Below are 11,028 nucleotides of genomic sequence, written 5' to 3'. Positions count from 1 at the left end.
GCTATATCTCACTTCTCCTCATGTTTGGCTTTCTGCCACTGAGAGTGCACTCAGGGACCAGAGCCATAACAAAGAGCCAAGTGCAATTCCAACTCTAAAATTGGCCATTAGGGCCCTTTGGGAACCCCGAAGATAGTCTTCAATTGTAAACTGTCGCCTTTCCTTTCTGCACCTTCTCACTTTGTGAGGCCAGAATTTATGCCTGGCTCTCCCAGATAAATGTTGGGTGGCTGCCAGTCCAGACTGGGACAATGGTTTAGAAAAAGCTTCTCATTGATCTCCGGGAATTTGCACACAGCACGGGAGAAATACTCCTCGCCGTGGCCCACACCTCAGATACTTCATGCACTAAGTAACTAACTGCACACAAGAAATCTCTGCCTGGGGAGACAGCCTCCTTGATGGTCCTATGTCTTCAGGAGAGAACGTCTAAGCCCAAAGAGCTGTTGTCAAGTCCTTTCCTTGTTGAGAGTCCTTCCTCCAAAGACAGCTCCCCTCCATTGCACTGTCCAGTTGCAGTAAAAGTCTCTCCACAGCTGAAAAATTATCACCCAATCCACAGTTTGGGGGACGTACAGCAGACTTCTGTGGTTTGTTAAATCACTGTGTTCCAGTAGCTAACACACCATTTGCTACTGACGTTTAACCCAGAAGAAACATTTTTTTTCCTCAAAGAAATGGTTACTAAGGAGATTACAACTATTTAACAAGAATCAAACATAGTCTAAAGTTTAAACAGAGTGATAGGGGAAAATAAGGTAAACTTTGGTGCAGTACTGAAGACTTTTATATTCTTCCTGGTTAAAATGTATCTGACAAAACACTTTCTGAAAATAAAAACTCGATTCCTCAATGCTAACCTACGCTCCTCAGGGCCGGGGCATCTAATAATGAATGGAATCTAGATAAACTGGGTTCTCAAAATGTAATTACTAATTAAATACCATAATGATTATGTTCTCTTAAAAAAAGCCCTTTTCTTTTAGAGAGTGACCCTAAAATTCTTACAGATAAAATAATGTCATGTCTGGGATTTGCTTCAAAATGATCTGTTATGTGAGGTAAAGGGAATAGGTAGAGGTACAGATAAGAGGTTGGCAGAGAGTTAATAATTATTGAATTTGGGTGAGGGGTACATGAGTGTTCATTGCCTCACTCATTCTGCTTTTGTGTATTTTTTCCATCATAAAAAGAAAAAAAATAATACCACATAATGGTCACCCTTAGGGGGCATTTAGTTGTTGTGAACATTTATTCTCCTCAAAGACAGATCATCCGAAAGTTCACAGCAACTGTACATCATACTTACTACTTGCCTCTGTCCCCTAGGTCTTCATTTAGTGAGCAATGTTGACAAAAAGTGTTAATGACTTTTCGAAGAGAAGCTCCAGGGAATTCAGCTTGATAAGCCAAGTGGGGAAGAATCTATTCCACACCCACTTGTGCTTCTAAGGAAGGTCGCCCTGCTGGGTCAGGAGACCTGTTCAATGCCAGGAAAAAAAAAAAAAAGTGAGGTTTTAAAAAAAGAGAATAGAGTACGGACAGAACTCAATTTTTATTAGTCATTATGAGCTCTGGAGTCAAACTTCTGTCAACAGGTGTTTATACGCTTTACTTAATTAGAATTTTCTTGAAAATTCCAGTAAGCGCATTTTAAATGCTCTTATTTTGCAAAATACCAGAGATTACTGAGTTCAGTTACAATCTCATCCAGAAAAACAGCACTCCCAAATATACTGATTTTTTTGGGGGGGGGGGGTTGGCCTTTGCCATAGCACAGTTCCCAGATACAGTATGCTAATTTTCCAAACAGGTCAGCACTTACGGCTTAAATAACAATGTAGGAACCATAATTGTTCGTGCAGGTACAATTTTAGATATGGGTAGAAAAATAGAGATGGATATAGTTTATTCACTAGTCAACTATTTATGAGGGAATTAAAACATGTTATATGCTCAGACTCTAGAACCAGACTGCGTGGTCGGGTCTCATCTTTCCCTCCGCCTGTGTGGCCTTGGGCAAGTTGTGAAACTTTTCTGTGTCTTACTTTCCTCCAGTCTGTCATAGTTTTGGGGATTGACTAAATTAATATTCATGAAGGGCCTAGAACAGAATTAGCTCTTGCACTCATGGAGTATGTTGTTAGACACTAATGCTAGAATTTGATGCTGGAAAAAAGATGAGAATGTTTAGTCCTATCCTCTTATTTTATATGAGGAGGCTTTGAAAAAATACGGAGGCCAGTCTCCACCATCAGAGATTTGGGGTCTGGGGTAGGGCCCTCGGGCAATACTACCGTGTAACAGGAGTGAGAGCTGTGGCCTGAAAGTTACAGAAAACCATCCTACTGGAGGCTTTTCTGCTTAACTTTAATATCTGACATGCAGATGGAACATTCTGTGTGGGATCCCAGCCCTTCCCCAAATGTCTGTGCATCTGTTCGTACCATGTTAAAACAGAGCAACACAAACATATAATTAGCATACTCATACCTAATATTTATTACTGTGAAAGCCTCTGGTTTTTCCCAGCTTAAAAATAGTGGTTTGCTTTAAAATGCCGTATGTGAAAAGGCCAGCCCCGCTAGCAGTAGAGGGGAAAGCATTTGCGTAAATCTGAAACTAAGGAGCTGGGATTAATCCAGCCAAGTTGCTTTGGACAGTAACAATTTCCTGCCATCTAGTGGATAATTCAAAGAATAGACCATGTCTTTATTTTAAGACTCAACATTTTATCACAAAACTATGATTTCCAGGCCTCCTACTGCTGGAAGGGAATGTTTTTGTGTTAACAAAACAATTTGTGTTTTCCACAAATTGTGCCTCAAATCTGTTCTCACAGTTTTATTGATCTGTTGGTTAATTTTTTTAATGTAAAAAAATGCATTAGATCTCATGACTTCTTGTAATGTTGCTTAAAAAAAATTGTGGACACTCAATAGAATAGAAAACCAAAGACAGTCGTCCTCCTTATCCACAGTTTTGCTTGCTGCAGTTTCAGTGACCCAGGGGTCAAGGGCGATCTGGAGGCAGATCTGGATCTCCTTCTGACCTATCAGAAGGTCAATGGTAGCCTAATGACCTGTCATTCACCTCACTTCATCTCAGTCTGTGGGCATTTTATCATCTCACATCATCACGAGAAGAAGGGTGCGTGCGGTACAGTAAGATATTTTGAGAGAGGGACCACACCCGTGTAATTTTTATTACAGTATTATTGTCCCAGTTGCTCTACTGTATTATTAGTTATTGTTGTTAACCTCTTAGTGGGCCTAATTTATAAATTAAACTTTATCATAGGCGTGTATGTATAGAAAAAAACATAGTATATATAGGGTTTGGTATTGTCTGTGGTCTCAGGCATCCCCTGGGAGTCTTGGATGTATCCTTCGCAGATGGGGGGGGGGTGCTACTGTATGCTCAATTTCTAAATGTTTGAATGCTTACAGGCCCGTGGCATAGACAAATGTGTCTATATTTGGCTCTTTTAAAAAATTCTCCTTTTTCCAATGTTGGAGGAGGCAGTAGTGTCAAGGTTAAAAGCATGGGCTCTAAAGTCAAACCTCCTGATTTAAAGTTGGGGATCTTCCTTGTGCTAACTCTGGGAATTTGGAGAACTTAATCTGTTTGTTCCCCAGTTTCCCCATCCAGAAATGATAGTACCTGCCTCGTAGGGCTGCTGGAGGGATTAAATCCACGCAAAGCACTTAGTGTTCTGTGTCATTACTATTTTTACCATTCTTATTTGTTTGCATGTGTACCAGTATTTACTAATTATGAGGAAGAAGTTCAGAATTGGCTTGTACCCAGACTCAGTTCAATTTAAATAATCAACAAACCTTTATTTAGGCTTATTTTATATTCAACATTATGGGGGATACAAAGCTGAATAAGACATTTCCCCATTCTTTTTTTTTTTAAAGATTTTTATTTATTTATATGACAGAGAGAGAGGCAGCGAGAGAGGGAACACAAGCAGGGGGAGTGGGAGAGGGAGAAGCAGGCCTCCCGCTGAGCAGGGAGCCCGATGCAGGGCTCAATCCCAGAACTCTGGGATCATGACCTGAGCCGAAGGCAGACGCTTAATGACTGAGCCACCCAGGTGCCCCTGACATTGCCCCATTCTTGAGTCAATTTATTATAAACAAAGCATGGAGAAGGAAAAGGATGTTTCCAGTGGGGGAAGTTGACTTATGAGCTATACCTTGAATAATAGATAAATTTTAATGGAAATTAAATCATATAAGTGGAGAAGGTAGAGAAGACTCCCTCGGTAGGAGACTATTTTAAGCAAAGGAATCAAGTTGGAAAAAAATCTAGGATTTATTTAATTTAGGAGCAATGAGTAATAAGATCTGGCTAAACCACAAGATTTCTTCATTCTTATTTGAGCACCTGTTTTGCCAGGCTCTGCTCTAGATGGTACATATATACTGGTGAAAAGAATATACAAAGACTCCATCCTCAAGGATGTGTATTCCAGTGTGGAAGAAATACTGGGAGAGAAACCTCAGGAGAGAGAAGGGGGCTAGATTTTGAAGGAATCTTACAGAGAGAGAGCCAACAAGGCTGCCAAGAAAGACAGAGCGTGATTGGTCATTACTTAAGAAATATGTATCTGGTGGAGGAAGTATGAGGGATAGACAAAAGAATGAGGCCATGGAGCCATGGAAACATAGTTCTTTTTAGGAGGCAATTTAAAGAGTCCAGGTGAGGTGTAATGAAGCCTTGTACCATGGAAGTGAAAAGGACAAAAGAGAAAGATATCAACAGGTGGAAGATTGGCACCCCCAGGGAGGGAGCATGTGGAGAATGATGTGAAATGCCGATTCCAGGTTCTCTGCAGAGAGAGGAGGCATAGTGTATCCAGGGTATCATTTGCATAGCTGACAACGTAGATTCTGGAGTCAGGCCCGCCTATGTTGTAATGAGTCAAGGCAGTCATTTAATCTCTGTAAACCTCGGTGTCCTCATCTGTACAAGGGGAATAATTGAAAGTACCGTTTTATCAGACTGTTGTGGAAAACAAAGACAACTCCTTGCACCATACGGGGGATGTGGTGGCACTCCAGCCTGGAGTCTGTATTGAGGGGAGTAAAGAAGTACCGCAGAGTCGCCTACACCTGCCTGCATTTGGCATCGGAGGTATTTGAAGGGGAATTTGCTCTCATCGTGAGATTACTATCATTCACACAAAAAAAGATAATTAGCTGAGAATTTTTCAACAATGATCCCGCGTTAGAAAATGAGCCACAAATCAAAGGATTTTTTTTTTTTTTTGCATTTGGGAATCAAAATCGTTGTGAATTTTGATATTCCGCTCACCAACTGGGAAAGACCTCATTTCAGTATCTGGAAACATATTTCTGATGAGGGATAAAGAGAGATTTCGTGAGAAACCTAAGAATGAGAATTAAACTACAATTTCAATCCCCGGAGTGTTTTATTTCCCCAAATCTCAGGACCCATCTCTGAACATCTGCTGGCCTCAGGACCCTTTTATCCCATCCTTAGAAGCTACACACAAAGCTTAATATAGAAGCATCAGGGAGCAGAAGTGCGCGGACTGGTTCAGGACCAGGCAATATAGATTCAAAAAGGGCCTAGATGTTTATTTTCTGGCATTCCACCCAAAGTAATTCTGTGAACAGTCGGAATCTAAGTCTGGAGGGAATTAATGCACGTTAAGAGAAAGGAAGACACCGAAACAGGAGAAGTGAAACTGTCAAGGACAGGGGAATAATAAGGAGGAACGAGAGCAATGCCGTACCCTGGGAGGACCGGGGCAGCCCACGCATGCTGTTCCCGCGCGATAAGAGAATTGAAGATGCCCAAAGCTACACATACTCAGCAATAGGTTAAAGTAAAATCCTCTGCACATTTGAGAGACACCGAGAGTGCATTTTGCCGTTTAAGCAAAGTAAGCGCAATTACATTTCTAAGTGTCTGTGAGTACATGATACACAACTTGTTGGACAGATTGACTCCCAAGTCGGCAGGCCTGGGATGGTCTGGCTTCACATAAAGCCGTGCGGTGTAGGCAAAATCGACGTTCGACGTCCTCGAGGGAAACCTCAGAAACAGCCCGTTCTTCTGCAGAACACCTGAGAAGTAAGTGTCTCAGGACAACCACGTGAGTGCTGGCCGAGAGGCACACTCTAGAGATCAGTAGTCTCTAGACGGAGGAAACAGTGACATCAACTTGAAAAATTCCAAGCAGACACCTGAAATCACAGTTTCTGATTTTCAGAATTTTTATTTATGTGTGTGTGTGTGTATGTAAGTATATACATATAATTATATGTATAATTACAATATATATAGTTACACATAAATATACACATATATATACATATATGCATATATATACATATATATTCCCTTTTATTTGGACCTTTAGGTTGGTTTCTTGTCGGTTTTACTAACACTGCAATAAACATTCTAGCGTAAAAATATTTGTGTGGGGGCGCCTGGGTGGCACAGGGGTTGAGCGTCTGCCTTCGGCTCAGGGCGTGATCCCGGCATTACAGGATCGAGCCCCACATCGGGCTCCTCTGCTATGAGCCTGCTTCTTCCTCTCCCACTCCCCCTGCTTGTGTTCCCTCTCTCGCTGGCTGTCTCTATCTCTGTCAAATAAATAAATAAAATCTTTAAAAAAAAAATATTTGTGTGGCTCTTCAGTGATTTCCCCAGTGTAAGTTCTTAGGTATTGGAATATTTTGGTCAAAGCTTATGAAAAAAATTTAAAGGCTCTTTTAATATGCATTGCCAAATTGTGCTCCAGAAGTGTTTTTCTCCCCCCAGCAATGTATGAAAGTAATACGACAAATGTACTGAACATAAAAAATATCTCATAAATGTAAGGAAAATATTTAATATCATTACCATGTTAGAGGATCTGTTTCCAAGACTGTTGTCAACATCTACTGATGGGACTGCCTCTGAGCATTTGTGGTTTGTTTTTTTTTTTTGAAATTATTTTATTTTTAAAATAAAAATTGTATATATTTACGGTGTACACCATGATCATTTGTCACACATATACACAGTGAAGTGATTATTACAATCAGATTTTGAAAAAACAAGGAGAAGCCAACAATAGAAAATACCTCCAACAGCAGAGAACGCTGAAGAACAACTGATTGTTGACTTTGGCAACTATGTAATCTTTGGTGGCATCTGAGAGAGCACTTTCCCTTGCTGGGAGGAGACGGATACCATATTGTAATTCTCAAGTACAAAATTTTATGGCAATTTTTTAGTCCATTTAGTTTGTTTCCTGCGAATGACTTGTAGTTTCGGAAATTTTTGATAATACAGGGGAAAAGTTTAAAAATTCTATTTAATTTTCTGTTTTTTCAGGAATGTCAATTTTTATCACCATTCTTTTTTCTCCATTTGTCCTTTATCCATACTTCCTCATTCATTTCCTGTTTGAGGGCTTGGATTGGGGTTCTCAGATAAACAGCTTCATACGTGATGCTGTAGAGACAAACCAGGGATAGGCTGTCATTTGTATAAAGAAAGAATAAGCCTTTGGAATTCAGTGTATGGGCTTCCATAAATATCAAACTTGATTTTTGTTTTTGCGTGTGATGAGAATAGCATTTAATGTCACTGTTTGAGTCATTGAATGGATGTCTGTTGAGCTCATTACTGTTTCTTGTTCAGAGAACCCTTTATGGACATCCACTCCATAAATTTATGACCATTCGTGGGAAAATATTTGACCCAAATACTCTCTGCTCCTCTGTGACATGGATCATAATTCTATCACAGTGAGCTGTTTCCTTTTCAACCACAGAGATATACAAACCAGTCATTCCGGATACCCATAAATCCTGTTATTTCTTTTATAGAGACTCAAATTTGAGCATGAATATTGTTTGTTTTCCTCCTTTCTGGTTCCCAGTTTGTGAAATCTCTTTCCCACCTTCACATTCAATGAGGTAACTGGTTCTAAAGCTGGTCATTCAGGAAAATTCAGAAAGGTCAGAATTCTGAAGAAGAACGTCTCTAATTTTCTCTGGATGGTGCATATTTAGTACCATCTTGGAAGCCATACGGATGTCTTAGTGGATGGACTTATCTCTAATTTCTCTGGGAGGATTAAGTGAAGACTCTTGGTATCCTTGCTCCTTGGTGTCCCTTTGTGATGTTGGCATAAGAAATACAGATACAGTAATTTCTGAAAAGTTGTAAGGTCAAATCTATCTTTTTCACCTGTCCCTAAAAAAGGGTCCTCTTTATAAGACCTTTACAGTTACCCCGAGCTAACTCTTAAAATGTTTCTGGTTGAATAATAGAGATCTAAAGGTCTGACACTTCTTGGAGGAGAGGTTCAGGATAAAATTTCTAGTGACATCCTGACTCTTGTTGAAGAAACACTATTCCAAGGCATAAAGTTTTTTGAGTTACCCGTTCAAATTTCATTATATTTCAAAGCCATGTAATTTTCAAAAATGAACTAGAAATATTTGGTAAGAGATGTTTTTTCCCAATGTTTCTTTGTGGGACACATCTGGACATTAAATGAACTCATAATCTATAACATAATTCTGAAAAGAACCTAACTAATGCTTTTAGTGTGAATTAGCTAGTTTCTTAAAGGCTTGTGTTACAGACACAAAGTTCTCTTTGGATAAAATAAGAGTTTAAAGCCACCGTAATTTTTTTTTGAGATATAATTGGCATATAACCTTATATTAGTTTCAGGTATATAATCTAATGATTTAGTATTTGTATATATTGCAAAACGATCACCTACCAAGTTATCATACTAGTTACAATTTTTTTTCTTGTGATGAGACTCTTTTTTTTTTTTTTTTAAAGATTTTATTTATTTATGTGACAGAGAGACAGCCAGCGAGAGAGGGAACACAGCAGGGGGAGTGGGAGAGGAAGAAGCAGGCTCCCAGCGGAGGAGCCTGATGTGGGACTCGATCCCGGATCGCCAGGATCACGCCCTGAGACGAAGGCAGACGCTTTAACGACTGCGCTACCCAGGCGCCCCTCTTGTGATGAGACTCTTAAGATCTACTCTTAGCAACATTCAAATATGCAATACAGTATTATTAACTATAGTCACCATGCTGTGCATGACATCCCCATGACTTATTTTATAACTGGAATTTTGTACCTTTTGATCCCATTCACCAATTTTACCCTCCTCCACTCCCCATTTCTGGCAACCACCAATCTGTTTTCTGTACCCAAGAGCTTTATTATTTTTTTCTTCTCCAATTTTTTATTTAAATTCCAGTTAGTTAACAATGTAATATTTGTTTCATGTGTAGAATTTAGTGATTCATTACTTACATACAACACCCAATGCTCATCACAAATGTCCTCCTTAATCCCCATCACCTGTTTAACCCATCTGCCTGCCTACCTCTCCTCCAGTAATCCTCCATTTGTTCTTTATAGTTAAGAGTCTGTTTCTTAGTTTGCCTTTCCCCCCCTATGTTCATTTGCTTTGTTTCTTAAATTCCATATGCATGAGTGAAATCAAATAGTATTTGTCTTTCTCTGACTGACTTATTTCACTTAGCATAATACTCTCTAGCTCCATCCATGTCTTTGCAAATGGCAGGATTTCATTCTTTTTTATGGTCAAGTAATATTCCATTATATATATACCTACGCATGCATATGTATATATACATATATATGCATATATATTTACATACATACCACACCTCTTTATGCATTCATTAGTTGATGAACATTTGGGCTCTTTCCATAATTTGGCTATTGTAGATAATGCTGTTATAAACATTGGGTGCCTATGTTTATATCCCTTCGAATCAGTATTTTTGTATCCTTTGTGTACCCATTAACTTTAAAATCTCTAAGAATTCCAGCAATTCCTCCAATATGGAAATAAGAAATTAGCTAAAGACTATCTCAGTCAAAACAGGATAATTAAATTAAAATGGGCCTTTTCTGATAGGATATTTTTAGAATCACAGAAATGATAATTAGAAATAAAATAACTCCTAGTTTAGAATATTTAAAAATTTGATCACTGTAAGAAAGATCACAGATGTGTTTCTCTTAGTTTAACAAGAGAGGCATTACTATTTGGGTCAGACAGAATTCAGTTAACGCTGTTTTTATATTAATACTCTGAAATGGTATCTGAACATATAGTTAATTTGGGTATTGTAAAAATGGATGGGACAAGAAGGTGAAAGTCATCATGCTACCTTATGTAATAGAAGTAGAAACACCACAAAGCTATTCCATACTGGCACAGTTAATGTAAAAAATAAATCTCTAACAACAGTTTGAGGAATTTGTACTATGCACATTTATTCAGCATAAGAAACTTCTGAAAATGATAATTTGTAAAATAAGTAAAAACTATATTATTACAATAGTAAATATCTATCTAAATGTATTTCGGAATAATTTATGTGCTCACTTAAATATATCTAAACATACTGTAACAATCATTTTCTTATTTCAAATATGAATTATTATCAATACAAGTAGATTAAAAAACACCTTCTTTCTTAAACTCAAAAGTGGTGTTACTAACATCAGGCATATGTTTTTAGGTTGATTTTTTGTTTGTGGTTCTATATTTCGCAACAATTTTTAACCAACACCATTCGTGACAGCATTATGCATTTTCACAGTGGTTGGACAGTCTTTCATCCCGATGTATAACTTAGTGTTTCTTTAAAGTTATAGTGACTGTGTAAGTTTTGAATCCGTGGTGGTAACTTGTCATACTTCACTTAACCAGTGAACCTAGATTGTTCCAGTATAATGTGTTTATGATCTTGTTAAGTGAAAATTGAAGCCTTGGGCACCGTATCTGTTATTATGGAAACAGAAATACTTTTCTGCATTTTTCTTTGTCATATTTAATGCTAACATGATAACATAAAATACTTTGAGTTGTTGACTTGTATTCTCATCGATAGCTCTTGGCCCGCATTACACATTGCTCCTTCTTTCTTTTCTGTAGCCACTCACCAAATGTGTTACTGCATTAAGAGACTTAGCCTTTGAAATCCT

The 11,028-nt window shown here is 38.4% G+C and overlaps 1 protein-coding gene across 1 annotated transcript in view; it reads right to left on the bottom strand.

Annotated features, from left to right (window-relative positions):
• Window positions 1-6,980: 6,980 nt before the first annotated feature.
• The window catches only part of FHL5 (four and a half LIM domains 5), a 47,094-nt gene continuing 43,046 nt past the window's right edge, over window positions 6,981-11,028 (bottom strand). Inside the window, exon 6 of the mRNA XM_008705032.2 lies at window positions 6,981-7,482. Within this exon, the coding sequence (XP_008703254.1) occupies window positions 7,457-7,482 (26 nt within the window). The 3' untranslated portion in view covers window positions 6,981-7,456. The remainder of the gene's footprint in view (window positions 7,483-11,028) is intronic.

Source organism: Ursus maritimus, unplaced genomic scaffold (genome assembly GCF_017311325.1).
Source record: "Ursus maritimus isolate PB19 unplaced genomic scaffold, ASM1731132v1 scaffold_13, whole genome shotgun sequence".
Classification (NCBI taxonomy): domain Eukaryota; kingdom Metazoa; phylum Chordata; class Mammalia; order Carnivora; family Ursidae; genus Ursus; species Ursus maritimus.
This window is presented reverse-complemented; position numbering and strand designations above follow the sequence as displayed.